The sequence below is a fragment of the Cydia amplana genome, chromosome 15, assembly GCF_948474715.1.
Source record: "Cydia amplana chromosome 15, ilCydAmpl1.1, whole genome shotgun sequence".
NCBI lineage: Eukaryota > Metazoa > Arthropoda > Insecta > Lepidoptera > Tortricidae > Cydia > Cydia amplana.
The window spans coordinates 8,815,688-8,840,133 of NC_086083.1; the positions used below are offsets into that span (position 1 = coordinate 8,815,688).

General features: G+C 38.7%; 1 protein-coding gene and 2 non-coding genes across 3 annotated transcripts in view; all 3 read right to left on the reverse strand.

Annotated features, from left to right (window-relative positions):
• Positions 1-1,692: 1,692 nt before the first annotated feature.
• The window catches only part of LOC134654807 (ubiquitin-like protein 3), a 205,107-nt gene continuing 182,353 nt past the window's right edge, over positions 1,693-24,446 (reverse strand). Inside the window, exons 2-6 of the mRNA XM_063510277.1 lie at positions 15,141-15,249; positions 3,835-4,002; positions 3,525-3,647; positions 3,325-3,477; positions 1,693-1,868 (exon numbers count right to left, since the gene is read on the reverse strand). Coding sequence (XP_063366347.1) covers positions 1,804-1,868; positions 3,325-3,477; positions 3,525-3,647; positions 3,835-4,002; positions 15,141-15,249 — 618 coding nt within the window. The 3' untranslated portion in view covers positions 1,693-1,803. The remainder of the gene's footprint in view (positions 1,869-3,324; positions 3,478-3,524; positions 3,648-3,834; positions 4,003-15,140; positions 15,250-24,446) is intronic.
• Positions 5,025-5,097, reverse strand: Trnat-ugu (transfer RNA threonine (anticodon UGU)). The gene has a single exon. It is a non-coding gene; the product is annotated as a tRNA-Thr (tRNA).
• Trnar-acg (transfer RNA arginine (anticodon ACG)) lies at positions 16,901-16,973 on the reverse strand. Its single transcript has one exon. It is a non-coding gene; the product is annotated as a tRNA-Arg (tRNA).

Below are 24,446 nucleotides of genomic sequence, written 5' to 3' on the forward strand. Positions count from 1 at the left end.
ATGCAGTATTTTATTTACCCTTATCTCTCCTATTCGCTGGGTAACCAACCTAGGAAATATGTACTACCATAGAGAAATATAGTAAGACAAGAGTGCTTACTCCATACATCAGTTCAGACTATTAATTTCAGTGTCTACATCTAGCATCGAGTAGCGGAACTATCAGTACTGCTACTTGACAATAGATGTAGCACCGACCGGAAAGTCTTATCTCAACAGCATAAGACTTTCCGGTCGGTGCTACATCTATTGTAAAGTAGCAGTACTGATAGTTCCGCTACTCGATGCTAGATGCTAATAGTTTTTTTGGTACTAAAACTGATGTATGGAGTGAGCACTCTATGTATTTTTTTCTCTATGGTACTACTTAAGTGTGTTAAAACATAGGCGTTTTATTCATTAGACATCATCGATACTGTCGTCTTGTAATTTAAATACATTTCGGTGTGATATTTTGGTTGTGACGAAACGCACCCGACTCGCGCGACGAGAGTGGCAAGTAGGCGCGACCGAATACTGGATTCCACTGAGCAACTATTGCCAAAATCATTCCATTCAATTTGTACTATAACAAAATATTCGCGTTACATGATGGGATGGATTACCAACTCTAAATATAAAGTATAAAATTATATTTTCGAAGACATGTTTTAAAATGTAAGCTTATAACAAAAATTAAGGCTATGCCAAAATAATCCATCGACAACTTGACCTTAAGCCAATTTAAAATATAATTACTAACTAAATACGAAATGCCAAATTAAGGATTACTTTAGGTTGCTATGTGATGTATATGAGGAAACTATTAAAAAACAAAAATTATTTACATAAGCAGTCTGACTCTGGTAACGCTGAAAAGCTAATAAATAAAACCTATTAAGTGTCATATATGCTATTACAAAATTTTGGTGATCCAATGAAGTCTTGCTCTTAATTTGTTCATAAAGAGTCTTAAAATGCGTGCACTCTATTTCTGAATTAATTGTACTAACAAATGATTTTATTTATGTATAAATATTATAATCTCATGCAAGTGGAACGCAACCACGAGCCGCTCCTATACAACGAAAATAAGATCTAATAAAACTTCGAGATAGTAAAATAAGAGGCAGAGACGCGCCCGTCGCGACACGGGAGCAACTTTTAATACTAAGATTTACACCGAGTCGTATTTTTGTAGTCTTAGACTACTGTCCATAATATACATGTCTAGCCGAGACAGTCGCAATGTTCGTGTATTGTTACTATAAAGCCCGAGCGAGCGGGGCTACATCTAGCGGCAAACACCGATAAAAATGAAAAGATCCAATATATTGCATGAACTTATCACAAAAACAGTAATCCCGCAGATCGCTCCCTTAACGAATTACAAAATATACGTACTATTTACAATGCAAATGAGAGTAATTTACACACTTCGTTTCTACTAAATTTGTCATTTAATTTTTATAAATATCTCCATAGTAACGTTTATATAAATTCATGTAGATGGCCTAAATTATAATACTAAGATTTTGTGTTCGATAGCCGGGTCGACTCGTCCCGTTTGCATAAGCTAGTGAGTCGCGAATATCTAAAAATCGAATCGAGTCCTAAGCGAGCTACGCGTGACATCGCTTAAGCTATGTAATCGGAAATGAACTGAAGTGATAGGTCGCAGTGGCGTAGTCGTGGGCAAAATGAACCTTATTAGTGCACGCCACGTCACTGACGGCCGCGATGTCGCGGGTGCGCCGCGGCCCGTCACTAACACTGAACACGGAGTCCTCACTCGCTGCCGCGGCGCACCCACACGGGAGAGCATTACAATATGCAGCAGGACGCCGAACAACAACTGCTCGAACCACCTTTACTCTTTTGTCGTTGATCTGGAATGTACAAAAACGAAAGGTTAAAAAGGTATATTATAGGTAGAAGGTATAACCATATTCATATCCTTCAGGATTGTGATATTCAACATTAATTTACTTGAAAAACCAAATCTAAACATCAATAAACATTGGATTCTAAAATATCTAAAACGGGTCTCTATTGTTTCCCAAATAGTTTTAAACCATAATGTATTGTTTGCCCGAATTTTCGTTAGTAGTAATTCATTTGGTTCAGAAACGCGTAACTTTTCAGGATTGCCATAAAACCAACCTAACCTAACCTATCTATAGGATAACCTAACGAAAATCCTGATATGTTAACGGTTTCAGTTTTATAATAATATGACAAACAACACATTATGGGAAACAACGGGACCCCATCTAAAACATATAAAATTATGAATATGTATGGAGTGAAATAGTGATGGGGCTAGCCATTTTTCAATACATGTCTAATGCAGAGTAAAAATAAAATTCTAGGCACCTCAACTACAAAAATATATGAAACAAAATAACAGAGACAGTCAGTATGCAAAACGACAGGCGATGCCAACACAAATTTAGGTGCCCAGAAATTTATTTAGATGATTTTAAGTTTAGCAGGTATGAGGAAAAAAGGAGATCACTTACAGGTAAGGAAAGGAAAGAGGGTAGGAGACTGGTTAGGTTAGGGAGGCTCGTTAGGCATAGCGTATTTCTGCAAATTAAATATTTATTCCCGTGAGTTACACTTCTTGGGAAATTCTGGGCACCCAAAGAAGCAAAAGAAGAATATGTATGTATATGGTTTTTGTTTCTGGATAAAGCATGATGACTCAGTACAGGTTTTCAGGCTATATCCAGAATAACTAAGTATGGTATAGATAATGCCACGAAAAGCTCTAACTTTGAGATAAAAACAAATATGTACCTACACAAGTCAATTTGTGGGTTGGTCTTCTGCAGATCGCATCAAAAACTATGTAGACTGGACTAAACATAGCTCGATTAGCTTTGCAGTAGCAAAATTTATGTAGTACACCAGCGTGTAAAAACGGACTAGATATTTAGCGCGATATCTAATGTATCGTTCGACAATCAATATGTATATGTATGTGCAAGCGTTGTATGGATTGCCCTTCCATACTCTAAATAGCTTAGATATATTTTGTAGGAATTAATAAGGGGCTGGCGCTAGAAAGCAAAGCTCGCCGCTACGTCGGTTACGACCACATCTAGCCGGGATAAGGTCAGTAATGTCAGTATAGACACAAGTATAGATCTGCAGTAGATTAGATACTGACCGTGTGAGTTGGGCTCGGGGAGGTGTTCGCGCGGCACGAGGTGCATGACGGTGGTGCGGCCGAGCGCCAGCCCGAGCGCGCCCAGCGTCACCGAGCTGTGCAGGAAGCGGCCCTGGTAGATGAGCTGCAGGATCTCCGCGCGGGACACGCATTCTGCAGTAGGTACTGACCGTGTGAGTTGGGCTCGGGGAGGTGTTCGCGCGGCACGAGGTGCATGACGGTGGTGCGGCCGAGCGCCAGCCCGAGCGCGCCCAGCGTCACCGAGCTGTGCAGGAAGCGGCCCTGGTAGATGAGCCGCAGGATCTCCGCGCGGGACACGCATTCTGCAGTAGGTACTGACCGTGTGAGTTGGGCTCGGGGAGGTGTTCGCGCGGCACGAGGTGCATGACGGTGGTGCGGCCGAGCGCCAGCCCGAGCGCGCCCAGCGTCACCGAGCTGTGCAGGAAGCGGCCCTGGTAGATGAGCCGCAGGATCTCCGCGCGGGACACGCATTCTGCAGTAGGTACTGACCGTGTGAGTTGGGCTCGGGGAGGTGTTCGCGCGGCACGAGGTGCATGACGGTGGTGCGGCCGAGCGCCAGCCCGAGCGCGCCCAGCGTCACCGAGCTGTGCAGGAAGCGGCCCTGGTAGATGAGCCGCAGGATCTCCGCGCGGGACACGCATTCTGCAGTAGGTACTGACCGTGTGAGTTGGGCTCGGGGAGGTGTTCGCGCGGCACGAGGTGCATGACGGTGGTGCGGCCGAGCGCCAGCCCGAGCGCGCCCAGCGTCACCGAGCTGTGCAGGAAGCGGCCCTGGTAGATGAGTCGCAGGATCTCCGCGCGGGACACGCATTCGGCCGCCCAGTCCGCTGGAAAACACGTTTACGTCGTTAACGACAGCTGTGAGATTAACCCTTTATATGGGACAATAACGCCAAATATCAATAATGACCAAACTGTATAACGTCATCTTTTTGTATTTTTTCCTCCAGAATTTTTAGGACTATAAGGTGGCAGTGAAGCTTGGATTGAGGATTTCTTTTAATCTGGTCCGTTAAGGGTCAAGTATCGAACCAAACGATTTTTTTTATCGAAACACTAGACACCTTGAAGCCAAGGTATTGTAGTAAATCAAGCCTCCTTGTAGGCAATTGTCCTAATTATCGATGATGATAATTTGTTGAAGTCAATTGTGATAATAATGATGGTAATGAATAAGGAAATCAATGTAAAAAAACCGGCCAAGTGCGAGTCGGACTCGCGCACGGAAGGTTCCGCACCATCAACAAAAAATAGAGCAAAACAAGCAAAAAAACGGTCACCCATCCAAGTACTGACCCCGCCCCACGTTGCTTAACTTCGGTTAAAAATCACGTTTGTTGTATGGGAGCCCCACTTAAATCTTTATTTTATTCTGTTTTTAGTATTTGTTGTTATAGCGGCAACAGAAATACATCATCTGTAAAAATTTCAACTGTCTAGCTATCACGGTTCGTGAGATACAGCCTGGTGACAGACGGACGGACGGACGGACGGACAGCGAAGTCTTAGTAATAGGGTCCCGTTTTTACCCTTTGGGTACGGAACCCTAAAAAAGAGGGTCTAATAAAAATTTATTTCGTTCCTGGCAGTTTCGATTCTAAGTAAAAAAGTTTTTTTAATCACCTATATTCACCTCAAAAAATTTAATTACTAAAATTTCAAAGAATTAACAAGATTAAATCAAATAGGTAACATATTATCCATCGCACATACACGCCTGAATCTAAAATCAAAACTATAAAAAAAAACATTCAGTCTAATAAAACTTATCATATTCTATATAAAATTTAATAAAACTATTCCACCTAAATGAAACAAAAAACTAAAATAAAAAAACAAGTTCCATTACTGCCCCCAGAGAGATTTGAACTCTCGACCCCTGGTTTACAAGACCAGTGCTCTAACCCCTGAGCTATGGAGGCTTACGACAGGCGTCGTGTAAATGTTGGCTGGTATTGACTCGCGTAGCCACTTACACACACTTGCATGAATCACAACTACATTGAAGAACACGTCACTTCATCACATCGCCGGCTAGTTTAGTTACATCGCGCGTGTGTAGATGGCGCTCTCGTCGTGAACGAATACACTTTGGAACTAGTGTTTACGTAAACATTTTGTTGATTTTCTTGAGTTTTTTTTACATTATGTGTAAAATTATGTATCCTATACCTATAGTATTTTACAATTCCGATTTTCATTATTTTGAATAACAAAATATTATAAAATTAGTCAAATTACCATTTTATATGTGTATATATCATATCATATGTATTTGCTATAAAGAGGTAAGTACGGCTACCACGACTTTTAACACTGATCTGGCACTGGCATACCTATTCGCTAGCGTATACGTAACTTACTTTGTATGCATCTCGCTCGTATTAATAGCGAAAATGTCAGTGTCAATATATTACGTAGAGCCGAATTTCTAGCCGAGTTCAATATATCAATCGAATCGAACCCGGCGTAGTTATGGCTTGTACCTAAATTTTGGCAATTATTTTATCAATACAGGTATAGCTACATTATCTAAGTTCAACGTTACCTAACTTACCTACCGAGAACAAAGCCACACTTTTTTGTCACTCCCTCCACAACCTTACTTTGACCTTGATAGAAAGCTTGGCAACAAAATTACATTTCACCCTGACCAGATTCTCGACTGATAAGCAAGTTCTATAACGGCCATAATTCCAGCCAGGATAAGCTAGCTCGTAGAGGCGCTGTGTAATAATTCAGACTCGGACTCGAACCGGATTTGTGGTCTACGTCGCGTGCCTTTTGTTGCACGGATTAAAAATATTGAACGAAGCATGTATTATGATGAAAACAAACGTTAGGTAGGTAACTTTAATAACAACAAATTTATGTAGTAGGCCTGTCTAATGGCCTCTAGAAACGTCACTGATTATCGCATGCTATTTGCAATACATCTACATTGAATTGAACTATTAAATCTTGTATTTTCGAATAATTTCAATTCTCGAAGCACAGGACCAACAGATTTAAATAACCGGACAACCGAAAAGTTGCACAAAGTGGGTGAACCAGCAGACAAAATGGTAACACAAAATAACAAGGGTTTGGATAAAAGACGTCACTATGAACGAAAAGATAAGACCGCAGAGGCGTGAACATAGAACATTCCACATTTTCAACGTTCCAGTGTAAAACGACAAATACGACTTAGAAACTCTTATAAATTACGTCTTTTCGGTTTAATTGGATAGGACTGCTGGTGGGCAAAAGCCCTACAAATTACTGAGTGTAATTTCGATCACTTAGCGAGCAAGGGCGAATGGAATAAAATGGCTGAGCTGAGCCAGCTGAATTCTAAAACTCACGCGAATCAACTTTTAGGCCGACACTTTTCACGTCTCTGGCATTACCAAAAATGTGTCTGGAGTTACCAAAAAATCGCGTTTCCAGTTAAGTATTTGCATTCATTTTATGTCTATTAGAGAACAAATCGCTTCTGTTAAAGGTATTTCGACAGAAGTTTAAATGTGGAAAGATTAGTGTTGGTCTACAAGTAGATTCGCCGACAAGTTACTAAGCTCGCACTTGAAACTGGTTCGTTGTGGCGATTACTCGGAAAGGTACAGGAATAGCAGCCCTGTACTAACTCGGCCCGAACATATGGGGCTATATATCGTAACTACCCTACCTACAAATTAGACACCTGGTTTTGCACGGTAACGGTGTTTTTTGTTAGTGGACTGGAACTCGCAATAAAGCTAGAGTTTAGTTATATATTTGACTGTTACTGTTAGTCGTAATAATGCTTAGTTAGCACTACTTGTTGTTAAAATTTCAAAATGAAAGCCTCGCTATGTTTCAAAAATGCGTGACGGAAGTGTGCATTGCGCCCAGGGATATTGCGGATGCCGATTTTTTGACATCCGCGGACGCGGATGCGGATGCGGATTTTTTAAGGCTCACATTCGCGGATGCGGATGCGGATGTCAAGATATGTAATAAACCGGCCAAGTGCGAGTCGGACTCGCGTTCCAAGGGTTCCGTACATTAAGTCCCACTCACGCTTGACTGCTAATTTCTCATAGGTTTTTTTGGCTAATTACTAAATTACCTAGCAGTCTAGCACTTACGCCGATGCTAAGACGTTCCTGTACCGACCTGTTCCACATCCGCATCCGCATTAAATCCGCATCGATTTTATGCGGATGCGGATGCAGATGCGGATGTTGAAAATAATGCGGAAGTTCCGCGGTTGCGGATGCGGATATTCGCAACATCCCTGATTGCGCCTACGAAATATACCTACCTAATATGTATAGTATGAACTTTAACACACCGAAAAAAACTTTCAGTTTAAAGTAGCCTACTTTATGCCATTTCGCTGTCTATTCATATAAAAGTATGTAAATGCCACAGCATCTTCCGCAAAATCTTGTTTCAGTGACCAATAAATACATTAAGGTATATAAAAACCGGCCAAGTGCGAGTCGGACTCGCGCACGGAGGGTTCCGCACCATCAACAAAAAATAGAGCAAAACAAGCAAAAAAAACGGTTACCCATCCAAGTACTGACCCCGCCCGACGTTGCTTAACTTCGGTCAAAAATCACGTCTGTTGTATGGGAGCCCCACTTAAATCTTTATTTTATTCTGTTTTGAATAATCATTTATTTACAAACAAGATATATACAGTGTATTACTAAAAGAAATTAAAAACTAGCTTAAATCTAAAATAGGCCCTTGAGGCATTGTACCAAAGATGCTGGCGACATTTCCTCGCTGTATCGCAATGCTGATACGTTGTGCGAGGTAGCCGCCAGCTCTTCGGTCACCAGTTATGTCAACCAGACGCTTCGCGATTTCTGCGAACAACTTATGCGCGCTGGGACCCCATGGACCTAGAGTTTCAACTCCAAATGATACAAAATGGTACTCTCTACCGAGGCTCTTATATTTGTTACGTTTTAAAATTTCGGCGCTTTCCGCCGCCCCGCCCGCTTTTACATTAGCTTTTCTGTTTTTAGTATTTGTTGTTATAGCGGCAACAGAAATACATCATCTGTGAAAATTTCAACTGTCTAGCTATCACGGTTCGTGAGATACAGCCTGGTGACAGACGGACGGACGGACGGACGGACAGCGGAGTCTTAGTAATAGGGTCCCGTTTTTACCCTTTGGGTACGGAACCCTAATAAAAAGTGATTTGCTGTAGAATAGATAGGTACTCGTGCCTAGGGGCCGATTTTTGAAATTCGACCACTCGATTTCGTCACTCGAAAATCGGTGGAAAACGGCAAAATGCTAATTTTTTAAATACGAGCGATAGAAATTGAGAATCTAGTGGTATTGACCACTCGATTACAATAAAATTCTATTAGTAGAATTTAAATGCCTAGTAGTGGAGATATTACTGAACGAAATACACGAAATCGAGCGGTCGAATTTCAAAAATCGACCCCCTGTACGATTTAATAGGTAGGTACGTATGCTTCTATCCATTAGTGATTTAGTTACGAAGATAAAGTAAGACAATGAAAAAGTTCGCCACTTTCTTCCGCTATTATTTCGCTATCGTGACTTTTTTTAAATTGTTGGAAGCTCTCGGACGCCTGTGGTCGTAAATACGGCAGTCTCAAAACAAACACTTATTTAACTCTAATAAACACCAATTAGCGTAGCAGGATCCAAAGTGGCGTAATCATAGTAATACGAAATCCAATGACAGAACCCCATATAACGACCACTTCAATAATTGAATTTAGTCTTAAATACAAAGCCATAAGATTGAAGTTTAAACTGAAAGTGTTATGAGGACTGTAGATGTCCATAATATCAATCAATTTCGAACTTTAATTGAACGTAATAAGGTTGGAATTTAAACTGATTAGATATGTATCAGTTAGTGCGTTCTGGATGTGATGCGTGGTAGATAAAGGCGTGTACACACGTGGGACACTGACCTCGCGCAACGTTGCGCCAAACGAGGTCGTCGCTAATTACCGCTTTTTTCGCACTTCATAAGCCGTATAGTACAAAACGTATGTAATAGAGCTCTTATGGCGTACTAAATTAAGATGAAAATCATTTGATAGTATAATTTTGCGCGGTCAGTCTTATGTTAAAAGTATTCATAATTAAGTATATTCTGGTTTCCTTATAACTAGAACGAATGAATAACTATATAATTAAATATTTTATATGCATACTAACACGTCGCATTACATTAAATAAGAATTGTTCTAGTGGAAGTAATTTCAATTAATTATATATTAACTACCTTATTTCCAACTTACATACTAACTGCGAGTTACACAATGGAATTGTCACATTTTAAATGATATTATTCCACCGTAGTATAGATATGTACTACCGACCTAAGACCTGCTTATTAGTCCATGTAACATATTGGATTATCAATTATGTATATGTAAAAAATACATATGTATACTCGCGGCTATATAAATAATCTAACGTGGATCTACTTTGGATTGGATCGACGATCAAATGTCGTACCATCCGTATTCCGGCCTTAACCGACCGTCGACCAACCCGTAAACAAAACAGGTGTGGTAAAGCTTTAAATATTCATATAAACCAAATGACAATTAAAGCGTCCGCGATAAGGATAATTTGTCAACGCGTCTGTCAACACCGCGACTCCGAGTGTGACTGTGATGTGTAGACTGATTAAATTGGCGCCGGGAGTGTGTTCAGCACCGACTGTGCGAAACTACTGTTTCAACCGTGCTAACATTACGCGAAAGTCGAAACGTTTTTACATCCATACACTTTCATGCTTCAATTTGGAATAAAATACATATTTAATCAAAACAGGTTTTTATTCTATTAACATTCAAATTCGTACTTCTTTTTAAAAGGAAAGAGAAAAATGATGGAAAATCTTGAATTTTATTCATATTATTAATAACATACGGATCTATCGCGGTCGCAGTATCGCGATTTGAAATGTACAGTCACGCTGCGTGATTCTTACGCCTTTTAGGGTTCTAGCTAAATTGGATATTCCATAGCATAAGTATGGAACAACCAATTTAGCTAAGACCCTAAATCGCGTAACAATCCCGTATGGTGACATTGGTGACTGTACCTACTCATTTCAAATCAGGGGACCGATGTTTGAAATTCGACCGCTCGATTTCGTGAATTTGGTTCAGTAATATCTCCACTACTAGGCATGTAAATTCTACTATTAGAATTGAAAACGAGTGGTCAATACTTACCACTAGATTCCCAATTTCTATCGCTCGAATTTCAAAATTACCATTTCGCCGTTTTCTACCGATTTTCTAGTGACAAAATCGAGCGATCGAAATTCAAAAATCGGCCCCCAGATCTTTACGTCTAAGGCCCACTTGCACCATTTCACTAACCCGGGGTTAACCGGTTAAGCCTGGAGTTACCATGGTTACCAGTACAATTTGACACTTGATTAACGGTTTAATCGCTTAACCCCGGGTTTGTGGGATGATGCAAGTGGGCCTAAGATATCAAAATCACATACGTAAAATTTAAGAAATAATGAGTGTTTACCTGTCTACCATTTCTTATATGTGCTTTGTTCTGTACTTTTTCGCATCTAGTAGACGAGATGCGAAAAAGTACAGAACAAAAAGCCAAGACAAGAATATCTGAATTGAGTGGTCGTCTATATGTAATGAATGAGCGGCCATAACCATATCTTTACTTCTTCAGTGTAGATCTGATATACTAGACTAGATATACTCAAGTACTCAACTGAACAAACACACATAAACACTTATAGATTTGTCGCGTGCCAACATTCATATTCAAGCAGCGTTCTTTCTAAACGAAATACCTCTAAACTCGATATTAGGTGACCCTAATCGTGATTCTGAAATAATTCCTCCACACATCTTATTACATCCTCATTAATCTCATTATGGTTCTAAAATAAAGCGACCTTCTAACGGTTCGCCCACTCGACGTGTTGGAAAATACTTTTGGCATAAAACGAGTGTGTAATTGCAATTCACTGTGATGTGTAGTTTTAAAATAGCGTGCGACTTCCAATCCGGAGGTCGCGGGTTCAAATCAAACCCCGGCTCGTACAGTCGGCCTAAAATGTGGTCTACCACCCTACGGTTGAGGTTCGTTTGAACGTTCTGAGACAACAAGGTCGATTTACGTTAAACGTCAACGTTAAAAGTCAACCTTAGCGATCGTTAGATCTCGCAGAAACTTTTGTCAAAACTGGTAGACCACTTTTTTGGCCCACTGTACCAATGAGTTTTTCGGAACTTATGTACGCAATATCATTTGATATTTACTAGTTGCTTTTCGGTGAAGGAAAACATCGTGAGGAAACCGGACTAATCCCGATAAGGCCTAGTTTCCCCTCTAGGTTGGAAGGTCAGATGACAGTCGCTTTCGTAAAAACTAGAGCCTACATCAATTCTTGGGATTAGTTGTCAAGCGGACCCCAGGCTCCCATGAGCCGTGGCAAAATGCCGGGATAACGCGAGAAAAAGAGTTTAGTTTTGAAATAGATTTAAGTATATTCTGCACCAAAATTAAAACGGCTAAAAATGTTTCTACCGTTAATTATTATCAACTTGCTTGCTACAGAGTTACAGAGCAGTACATAAAGCTCTCTACTTCTTCTTCTACCTACAGTTGTCCCGGCATTTACCGCGTCTCATATATTTCATTTCGTTCTACATAATGTAGAACGAAATGAAAGTTATTTCAGTTCATATATACAAAATCTAAAATGTGTAGTAGATCGAACAAGTATTTTTCTGCGAAAAAAGAAACTACGTAAATTAGAAATGCGAAAGAGATGTGACAGATGCAAATCAAGTAGGTACAAGATTGTTCCGCCGAGGGGACAAATGAATTGTGAAAACAAAAGTGTCAAGAATTCCCGGGGAGCGGAGCTGATCACGGCCGGGCCGGAAACAAATGATATTTAATAAAAGAGGCTCTGTTGACACTTCAGATTTGAAACACCGTACAGGTTCAGTGAAAAAGTTTTCCCATGTCAAAATCTTGGGCAAAATTTCACTTAAGAGCCAACAGGAGTGGTCATTTCTCCATACAAACGTACTCGACTGTTTCCTCCGTGGGTTTTGAAGCTAGAGCAATGATTTTCAACACAGATTAATATTGTCAATATCTGTGTCGGACCGTTTTGCTTTTTTTGATATTTTTGTTTTTTAAGGCGCTAGAGTCCTTCAAAAATGGCCAAAATGGCCTAATTGACTATGCCGCAATGAGAGGCGTGCTATTCAAAACTGACATCAATTAGTCAAAAAAGCAAAACGGTCCGACACAGATAATGTCATAATCATTTAGATTTCCAAATTTGGTAACGATTGGTTAAGTTTTGGAGGAGGAAACAGTCGAGTACGAAACCTCGATTTTTGATATTTTTACGCAGGATTTTTCGCCTTGTCCTTATCGAACTAGTTTTAGGAGCCGCTTCCGTTAGCGAGACGGGTATATTTACCTAAAATATTTAAATCTTAGCTCCTGTTGGCTCTTAACTGTGGACAAGGTTTTTGGTCTACTACACGCTCACGCTTTCTTACAAAAACTAATAATGAGGATTAGGGTTTTTACGGATGCCACAGGACCTAGTCATCAGAATAAAAATCGCAAGACCAATTTAAGAGTTATGATTTCTTCGATTTCGAAGTCCGTCTCAGTATAGTACCTATTTGTTGCAGAAAGCACTATTGCACTCGAACGTCCAACAATAGTCAATGTATTGTATTCGGGTGTATGACAATCGGATGTCCGCGTTTCAAAATGGCCAAACGTGTATCTATCCAATGGGGCGACAAAAGACAAGCTACATAGTTTCTTTAGCAAATAAAATAATGGAAGAACCAAAAAACGTACTGCCATTATCAATAAACCACAGAACATATTAAGGAGGAGGAACATATTAACTTGTTCTGTGCAATAAACATTCATGTCCATAACATAGACGACCGTTGTCAGATAACGTTACAAGCTTTATTTCTCGCAGGTAACTACTTAAAGCATAGGATTCCCTTGAGGTCGCGCCCATGCTGAAGCCTGTCTAATTCCGAACAAAACTTTGTCTCTCCCGACTTGTATTATAAGTTCAAGTGTTTATCATTGGATACAGAGCAATTTAAACTTTTAGACACTCGGGATCGGCGTGACACACTTATCGACTGTTGCTGCAACGGCGTAAGTGCAAAACAAACTTTGATTCGAGATCATAAAGTTCAATTTTGAAGTGTCACGTGTATCTGTAAGTTACTAGGCCTTGTGTCAATATTTTCTTAGCCCCTCGTTCGGTATAGGGACTCAATCACGGCCCTATAACTCAACAGTGTATTAAACTATGCTATTTTTCCATTACGGTTTACGATCGTGAACTCCATTCTGCTAAAAACTGATTTCCATAGTGCCATATCGGCCACACCCCATTGGGCACCCTCGTAATATCAGATATTTATAGTCCCTTCGGCCCAAGTGAATAAAGAGCCCATTTCTAAGTATTTGGACTTTTTGCTACGTCGGAAATTGTGGAAATAATAACGTTGTAACGACTGTTATTCGAGTCGTTTTGGAAGTTAAAGAGTATGAGTTTAGCAAACAAAGACGAGTATATTGTGATGACTAAATCAATTCAATTAGCTACATAAAATATTTTATTGTGTATGATAGCAAATACAAGAAGGTTGTTTATGAAGAAGGTACAATTTTTTCCTTGTACGACAAAGTCATCAGACCGTGATACATAAAGTTTCCTGATTAACAACAAATATTAAAGTGACTGACGACGTCGTTGGTTGTCAAAAGTTGCTCCTTGTTTATTATAAGATGGCTGTATCGATGCTATTGTTGTTTTGTTCGATGTGAGGGTAGTGATATGAGATATTAATCACCGTACGCCTGCGTGGCATACAAACTTAAGAGGCAACAAGAGTGCTCATTTCTCCATACAAACGAACTCGACTGTTTCCTCCGTGGGTTTTGAAGCTAGAGCAATGATTTTTTCAACACAGATTATTATTATTAATATATGTGTCGGACTGTTTTGCTTCTTTTGATATTTTTGTTTTTTAAGGCGCTAGAGCACTTCAAATATTCGCAAAAACAGCCTAATTTACTAGGCCGCAAAGAGAACCCATCAATTAGCCGAAAAAAGCAAAACAGTCCGACAAAGATAATTTCATTACCATTTAGATCTAAAAATTTCGTTACATTTGGTTAAGTTTTGGGGGGGGGAAACAGTCGAGTACGAAAGCTCGTTTTTTGAGATTTTTATGCAGGATTTTTCACCTTGTCCTTATTGCACTAGTTTAGGAGCCGCTTCCATTAGCGAGACGGGAATATAAAATTTACCAAAAATGTTTAAATTTCAGCTCTCGTATCCTCTTAATGAGTACATAATTGAGAAGAAAAGATTGTTTCTTGCACATTTCGGAGGGCTCATACCCTTCGTATGTTTGAACGTCCACTGTTGGCACTGTTCCTAATTGCTCTGCCCTACTGCCTCACTGTCCTGCCCCGTGGGAAATCGGCATTAAGAGGAAAGGGGGCGATCGCTTTTTCATACAAACATAGTCCTCGTTTTCCTCTCTGGATATTGACATTATGGAAAATATTTTCACATAAAATTTAATCATAGCTACGCCGCTACATTTGACCGTTGGTCCTGGCCAAGGCAAGACGTAAAACTTTAGACAAACCACGGGCGATAATTCGTAAAGCCCCAGATCGCATATTTATGGCTCTCACCTTCGGTTCGGGCCACAAACACCTGCGATCTGGAGCATTCACGAATTCACCTCCCTAGGTATAGATGGTCAAGCAAATCTTGTCAGTAGAAAAAGGCGCGAAATTCAAATTTTCTATGGGACGATATCCCTTCGCGCCTACATTTTTCAAATTTGCCGCCTTTTTCTACTGACAAGATCTGCTTGACCATCTATATGTAATGTACTATTATATATATTACCTTCAGGCCAGTTATCGTAGACGTGTATTGCGATGTCACCCGCCGAGTCCACCGGACTGAACACAAACTCCTTCGTCTTGCCGGACACCAGGATCAGACGCAGGTTTATCTGGAATTTAAAAAAAAAATACTTGAAGAAACGTGCTACGAAGAAGAACATATCGGTGAACAAATATTTTTATTTTATACCAATCGTGGAACAATTAGAATTTACGTAGTTTTAGACGTAGTGTGTGTAAGTGTGATATTTTGCATATATCTTAAAACAGTTAATACAGATTTATGAAAGCGAATGGAAAGCCTTTAAAAAAAATAAGGAATTTGATTTTCATTCCTCAAAAAAATCAAACAAAGGGGCATACAAAGTTAATAAATATCTAATTATATAAAAATATTTTCCATAACGTCAATTATCCAGAGGGGAAAAGGGGGACTATGTCTGTATGGAAAACGGGTTCTTTCCTCTTAAGAATGTTCCTGTTTGGAGGTGGTAAGTAACATTTTCGCGCAAAGATGAGATACTCTTCAAATCCCTTTAATTATGACTAAGGCGTAAATTGGGGATCCAAAATGAGATTTTATAATAAAATTGTGAAATATGCGTAGCATTAATAAAAGGGGCAAGTCAAGTGATTTAGATGAAACATTATTAATCGTTAGCTCTTTATTAAAACGCCTAACATGGTATGCTGTTAACTGAAAGTATAATCATACCTCCTCGTTAAATGAATAAAGGCAGAAAAAACAAAGAATCGAGAAGAAACCCACGTTCCTTTGTAAAATTTTTAAGTAGACGAAGCAAGCGAGTAAGGTAAGTAGGATCAACGAGCATTTTTAGTCACTTTTAAAACAAAAACATTATATTAAAAATAAAAATTCATATATAAAATAAAAACAAATAAAAACCTCATTACACGTTTGAAAAGAAAATTCGAGTGTGGACAAAGAAATTGGATAGATGGAATACCACCCTAACCTAGCTCAAAAACTTGTAAAATTTGATTACAAGCGGACACTGGTACAGTATTTTTTTTAACCTCATGTAGTTGCCACTGGCGCCATCTATCGGCGGAGCATTACCAGCGACTAATTAACGTGAAAATGAAAATGTCGTTACACTCGCGACAGCGCCGAGTGGCTCGGACGGAACGCTCAGATTAACATAACAAAGCCGAAACAAGGATTATTTAGTTAAAGGAGCTCATCCCGCGTGCCATTAATATGTATGGAAATGCAGCCTAATCAGTCACAAAACATTGTACTGGTTTTTCACTTTATGGCTAATATAACTTGACCTCTAGGTCCATGCCAATTAGAGGGTGACTTTAAAATTGGTTCGCTTGTGGTGTTTCGTTCGCTAGGCGCTGTGAATTGTCGCTGAAAAATGTCGCCTACTCCATGTTTCAAGACGGTATATTTATAAAAGGAAGTAAGTATGTTTGAGTAGAGTATGCATTTATCGCCTTTCAATACGCCCCGCGTAGATATAACGGCCCAACGTATTGTATTCTTAATGAAAATCGGACCACGCCACGATGAGGTGTTAATAACTTTTATAAAATTATTGTAAACAAAAAAAAAACGACCATTTTATACTTTTAGAAGTCTTATACTCGTATTTACCAACACAAGAGTTAAGGTTTATATTTAGAATATTGTATACATATACTGAACAAGATTTTAAAATGACGTTCATAAGTTAACTTCATACGGAATAAATACAAGAAAGAAAAAAAAAACACAAAAAGTTATATGAAGTGCGACCCTGCCAGGATTCGAACCTGGAATCTTCTGATCCGTAGTCAGACGCGTTATCCGTTGCGCCACAGGGCCAGATGCTCAGATGCCGAAAATAACAAATAACAACGGAAAACTCAACCAGCTCAACCTTAACTCAACCAACTGTTTACAAAGACTGACGATGACTTGATTTGAAAGTTATGTTTTATAAGAATTATGAATTCATTGAAAAAAAAAAGATATATGACGGCCATATTGCCATCTCATCTAATAATAAGTATGATGTAATTCAGTCAGCACTAGTCAAGTGCGAGTCGGACTCGCCCACCGAGGGTTCCGTATTTTTTCGCATTTAGATACAGCCTGGTGACAGACAGACGGCCAGACAGTGAAGTCTAATAGGTAGTTGGGTATTTAATAGGGTCCCGTTTTTACCCTTTGTGTACGACGGAACCCTAAAAAAGAACATTTATAATGAACAAAGAAGTATTGCTTGGGTGACGTAACGACTAACGAGTCAATAAAATCGCTAACAAACCCCGAAGACTCCTAACCCATTTACGCATAAGAACAATAGCATATTTTACTCAGCCATGCATTATGCAAAGCATCGAAATAAAAGCAAATATTCGTCGCTACACTCGCTGTGAAGAGAATTTCAATAATAACGAGTAAAAAAGGCTGAGGAAGCGCGGGTCGGCTCCCGGGACGCGGGTCTTGCGGCGGCCATATTTCATTTTTCCCGCCAACAGGGGACTCATCCGCCATTTTTATTCTCGCTTCTCGCGTCTCTGGCGCTCGTGCGAATTTTATATACACTTTCCCTGGTAATTTAGTTTTTTTTTGCTGCAAGGGGCCATGGTGCAACCAGTGTTTCAACCCGTATATCATTTGGTGTATAAAATAGGACGGCATATGATATATTGGCCCATTTATTTGCACCTACGGACTTACGGTATATAAATATTGACTGGTGGCTGTGAAACATGTGAGCAAACATGAAAAGGGGTTGTCTGTAAATAGCCCCATTTCAAACTTAACCATCAACATTTCCGAAGGGCTTTTACGCTACGATGGTCGGAGATAATTCAAACTCAATTTCATTTAAAGTAAAGATCAAATAGACAGGAAGATATTGTCTGTAACAGGGAAACGGCAGGAAAATAAACAGCCAATAGGCAGGATCTATTCAAATGTTAGACAATAATAAATGTGTAAACAATAAATAAGCCATAAAGAGCTTTATAGGTTCCGCATTGCAGTGCAGCACAGGGGAAGTCACCAGTGGGCTGTCTTCGACGCCGACGTGGCAGCACTGACTGCATGTAATTGATTACTGCGGAAAGTACTGGATTTTGTGATTTAGTGGAGCTGTGCTGTGCTACGATAAGTCTAGTCTACCGTATAATACTTATACGACATTTATGTGTCCCCGTCTCTATCACTCTTGCAATTTTAAAGTGACCAAGATGGAGAGACATATTTATTTATTTTATTTAAGCCATTTAAATCCTTAATAAAAAATATACATATTTCATTATTAAATAAAATAATAATAAACTATTAAATTAAATTAAATATTATCAAACTAATGTACATGCAAGTTTAAATTGTAAAATTCTATTCAATAATTTAGTTTGTATTATTAAGGACCTCTTGACGAGTAAAGGCCTCCTCCATTTTACTCCACATTTCCCTGTCTTGGGCTATTGTTACCCAGTCGAGAGACATATATGTACTTAGTATTTCGAACTTCGCGGTAGGCCCTTGCACTTTTCAAAAAGCCTAAGTTCTATAATACATTTCAAACAATTCAAACAAAAGATATGATAATAGGATTAATAGGTATCTCGAACGCCAATAACTTTCATAAACATTTTGTTACCAATGATTAATGAGACCCAAAATTATACTCGACAATTTTTACTAAATGGAATCATCATTTCCCTCAAGATTTTTGTCTGCCTACTTTTTCTTTTTACTAGCCGTAGGCACAAAGCTGGGCCATTAGGTGTAAGTACCTACCCCATGTAAAAGATTTACCACGAGAAATCGTATAAGTGTCAGTGTTTACCGATATTGCGAGAGACGGACGAGTTGTTATATCAATTATCAATACATCACTCATATAGCGATACAATCCCTACATAGTATAAAACAAAGTCGCTTCCCGCTGTCTGTCTGTCTGTATGTATGCTTGGATCTTTAAAACTACGCAACGGATTTTGGTGCGGTGTTTTTTAATAGATATAGTGATTCAAGAGGAAGGTTTATGTATAATTTGTTAACCCGTGCGAAGCCGGGGCGGGTCGCTAGAGCTTATAAAATGATATGAGATGAGGAAGCATCACTTACCCGCAATAGCGGTAAAAAAGAACACCTCCTGATCTCAAAAGTTGCGAAGCTTAGCGGCCAGAAAGGGCTTTCAAAACAAAAACACGTAATCTTTATTGCGCTGACGCTGAAAGTATGCAGAGATTTGTTGTTTTTGACAGTGAAAAGCACTCGACTTATATGGAAACACACTTAGCTACATTGTAATCTAATATAGTTAAACAACTATGAAACTTAGGCACCCTGTCGAGGAATAAATTTAACGACATCGCTTTAATCTATACCTTCACTTTTATAACTATAATATCGGACAAGTAATTAATTGCAATCTTAAATGGCTCGTATAGCTTTTGCAACTAGAAACTTGTTTCAAATTAATCGTCCTGTTTCGTAACGCCCCGGCCATTGGTGGAACTTGAAACAAAGGACCGTACTTTTCAATTTGTTCGGTTATTGCAGAAATCCGTATCGAATCATTCGAAACAGTAATTCCATTAATTGAAACGTGCCATTGGTTCGGATATTTTAGGTGAGGTGCCTCCACACCAATCCAGACTCATATTTGCTTACGCCGGAATGCTGTAGGTACGACATCGAAAGAATCTTGAATGAAGGCGTGATAAATTGTTTTGTTTACTGTTAATTTCTAAAACATAGTGCTACGCCGTATCCGATAACAAATAAAACTCGATATACAGGGTGATTGGAAATTCGCCGTATTCCTTGAAAGGGGTTATTCTATGGGTGATTTGCAATGATTTAAGTCCAGTCAACCAGGGGTCAAAACTCATTGGTTTTCAAGTTATTTGAGTTTTTAGTTTTTTGTTTAAAAAACCCGCCTTTCGACTAAAAAGTGGTAATTGTGAAAAAACTACTCAAATTTGGAATTAAAAAAAACATTCATCTAATAGCCAATAAACGACTGCTTACGTGAAATGAAAAAAGATTGCCGAAACTTTCCAAATTTTTTTGAAAGTTGTCAAACTAAAATGACATTTCATAGTATGAGATGATCTTCATACTATGAAATGTCATTTCAGTCTACGGAATAAAAAAATAGACTTTAGAACCCTTAAAATAGTTTGTGAAATCGGTATATCAAGGCCATTTTACTCAAAAACAATAATATATATATCGGTAAAAAATGTAGGCATAAATTTTCTATGCCTTAATCTGACGAAACGAAGACAAGACAAGACGAAAGACAGTGCCTTTTGCGTATCTAAAGTCTCGGCATACAATTTACTGGAGAAACTTTACGCAGAAACAGGTTAGAATTATTGTCGCATTTCAGGACACTCCGGTTTAGTTACCTTTTTCTAACAATTGTCTGAACTTCTAGAGAAAACACAGGATTGCATATATTATGTCTGGGAGTATGGTCAATATGGGATATGTTACAAGTCGAATAGGTACCAGAATAATTTAATTTGTTTCATTTAACAATCAACACGACCGACGTACTTAGCTAAATTAGCTACGTTAGTTCCTTAACAAAATAATTGTAATTAAATGTAAGGCTGCTCCGATATATCTGATGGCGAATATACCAAACAGTGTTAAAGGTTGTATCAAAATAAAACCAAGACCGTGATAAGGTGTTAAAATTGTGTTAGTAAAAAAATACAAAAATAAGGCAAAAATAATTTATTTCATACAATTCATTTCCACATAATAATTACGCGTAATTACAGCATACATAATACGCCATAGGTTATGTAGGTAAACAAACGCAATATAAAACTCCAATTAAACTTAACTTTAGTAACAACAACAACTAAAATGTTTGTAAAGCATTTACACCTACGGATAAACACGGCTAACTATTACACAATTTAAATTAATTGAATTTGGTCCACAAAATTAATTACGTTGTTGGGAACTAGCTTTATTATACCAACGAAGTAGCAATTAACGTTATTAGGTTTCCATTAAAGAGAACGAGGCCAGTGGGACATTTTTGGGTACCAAAACGTCCCTTTGTCATAATGTGCATCGTTTTTCTTTTGTACCGCGTCCGCATTAAAAACCTACTGCAGTGTGCATTCATCTTTATTAAGTTAATGCTAGCAGTGCACGGGAAAGCAGATTTATTTTAGTCGCGCCCACGGTTTTAGTTTAATTTATGAAGAAGATGTTTTAATACCGTTTTATTTCGATGTATGTTCTGTTCCTTTGAGATTTTTTCTGTAAAATACTTTCCTCGAAGCACTAAAAAGGAGTTTTTCATTAGACGACTTGGCAGTAGGTACTGTACTAAGCCGTGTGGTCCTTTCAGATGATCCAGCTTTTTCTATTGGCTAAGCTTTTAAGTTCGTTCTAACCCTAACTTGTGTTTGTAGTTTAAATGTAGCGAAGGAACGTAGGTTGCAGGGATCCGGTTTTTTGCAAAAACTTAGAAATAACCATATTTTCGAATTATTTCATACTCGAAATGTAGGACTCAGTTGTGTTTTTAGGTTACGACTTCGTATTATTAGATTGCCCAATTAGAAATGAAGTAATTAGCAAAGAACGAAAAAATACCGTTTCCGTTCCCATACAAAAAATACCAGTATCCGATCCCTGGTAGGTTGTTTAATATTTACTAGTAAGTTTTGGTTGTCAATGGAAAATTTGAAACGGTACAAAAACGGTAAAGCCCAACGGTACATAAACGCTTACGTGCCTGATGTGACGCCACTGACTCTAATTCGATTTGTCGATTACGTACACACTTACTTGACTAAAACAAAAAAAGTCTCGCCTCTATTGGAAGGTTACATTAAACTTATTACCTTTTTTCTTTGGCAGTATCTGCTGGTGTGATAAAAAATAGAATAGCATTTATTCGCAATTCGTCATGCACCTTATGGCTTCCGCGACAAAGAAAATTGCAAGATAATCTCCTGGCTCGATTTTCATCAGAGTTCGAAAACGATTTATAATAATGCGTTATGGAATGATTCAGTATAATAGGTAGTTAGTAGATATGGTACGGTAGAGTAGGAAGTATCCTAGTAGATTGTTATCATTAGTCCATTCTCTCCAGTTTATATCAGAAAGGAGGCTTGTGCCCAACCGTGTCATATAATAGTACAAACTATAGTTTAACTAGTACGAGTACTAAGCTGAATTATAGTCAATTTGTAGTTTCAACAACAAATATTCTATTGGACCGATTGAAACGATAGTAACGTCAATGTCGGTTGATTCGTTTTAATTAAGAATGTTCAGGTGTAATAATAGTCAGTGCTCAAAATCGGAGATTAACCGATAATTCTAATTCCCTTTCACAACAATGAGAAATCATCGCATATCATATTCCATCTTCCGCCGCTACTAAAATAAGGAGAAGGATAGCTACAGGATAGGACTGTATTCAGAAATGGAAATTCATTACGAATATGAATAGTACGTCGCGCTCGCACATAAGTGGCTTGACTCTAGAGAGAATGAGTGGAATATGTTTTCAATACCAGACGTAGACGTTAAAAGCACAACGGGAATAAAGCCTATAGTCTGTTATCACATAATAGAGGATTAGGGTAGACGGGGTTTGAGCCACATGTTAGGGCAATTGCTTTTCGCGGGAAATAAGAGTTGGTACTGAAGCGTTATATTATTTTAAGGAAGATGGACAATCCTCCATTAAAAACCAGTTCAAATGACATATGTCATATACTCCTCAACTTTTTGTAGAGACTCTGGAAGATAGCTTCATAAAAGCTTGGAAATGATTGGTCTCTCTGTTCACTGGTCCATTTAGGTTCTTCTTTAGTTTGTCTCTGTCAGAATTGTATCCAAATTATAAAGGTAAATTAGCGTGGTCCAGATATTGTCCTGTAAATGTCCCATAAATTTTCTCACATACCCTATTTTATAAAAACAAACACGTAGCAAATAAAGTTCCCGACTAATTGTGCTTATGTTTTTCAAGCCTCTCTATTAGTCTCTGTTCTCAAAGTGATGGTGCCGTTAAGTTAAAGTAAGGACCGGTCATTTCATCTTAGTTACCGTCAACACTTCAAACTTCGGATGACACTTCAATAACAATAAGTAAGGCACCATCAATCTGGAAATAGCAAGAATCGAAGGCAGGAGCATCAATAAATTAGGGTTTGTCTGCCTGTCTGGGCACCCATTGACCCGGTTGCCGGGTTTCTGGTGGCGGTAACTCAACGAATAACTGCAGAAGCATTTTCGTGCGTCGGGTAACTTTTCTTCGCCAAATGGGTCGTTGGGGAGGAACGGGATGAGGAGGCGCGAATGGTTATCAGTCGAATTACGCCCCCCATGTGTGCTTTAGACATTTTTGGCAGTTTTTTTCTCGGCCAGTGTTTTGTGTTGCGGTGATAAAAGATGTAAGTAATGACCCCTGAGATTGGTATGGATTTTCTATAGTTATATGATGATACTTGACCTACTTACCTTAGTAATATGAAATGTGAAAGTTTATATGTTTAGACGATCGTTGCATTGGATTTGGGTGAAATTTGGAACACAGATTAGGTATAATCTGGATAATTTATAAGATACGCTGGGTTTTCACGACGGATCCGAAATGTATGGGAATATCCGCGGATCCGGATCCAGATCCGGATAATTTCATACATTTCGGATCCGGATTGCAAACCCTTCATACGACGTTAAGGCGTACTACGTGGACGAAATGGCGACAATTTTCTTTTTTTTACATTCTTATTTTTATGTATAAAGTACATACATATATAGATTGGTACTACGGCGTCTCTATATAAAATTTGGCAGGAGTTAGTTATAGCATTTACCCATTTAAGAATATTCATAGTCATAGCAGCCCCAGAATATTGTTCAGAGCTATAATATGTTACTTTTAATTAGCCTTACTTTGCTAGCCTACTAAGCCTATGTAATACATAACTCTGCCTGTGTCTAAAGTCTTAACTTGACACGTACAGAAAAAAAAATCCGTCATTTGGTAATTCTGGATATGATGAACATTCATACTAAAGGTATTACGAGAAAACCCATTCGTGGCACGTGGCATTCCCTGCCAAGTTCGTGCGACCTTGTACGGTGGCCAACTCGGTTAATTAGGTAGGTATCAACACTTTACCCCCTTTAAACGATTCTAGCCTTTATAAATTTGAAATAAGGTACGAATCGGACTACAAGTAGGCCGAGCCAGGATTTGTGATGACTGTATAGTCGACGTCAAAGATGTCTTACATTTTTCGCCATATTACAAAGGAGTAAGGTGCAAAAGAGTAA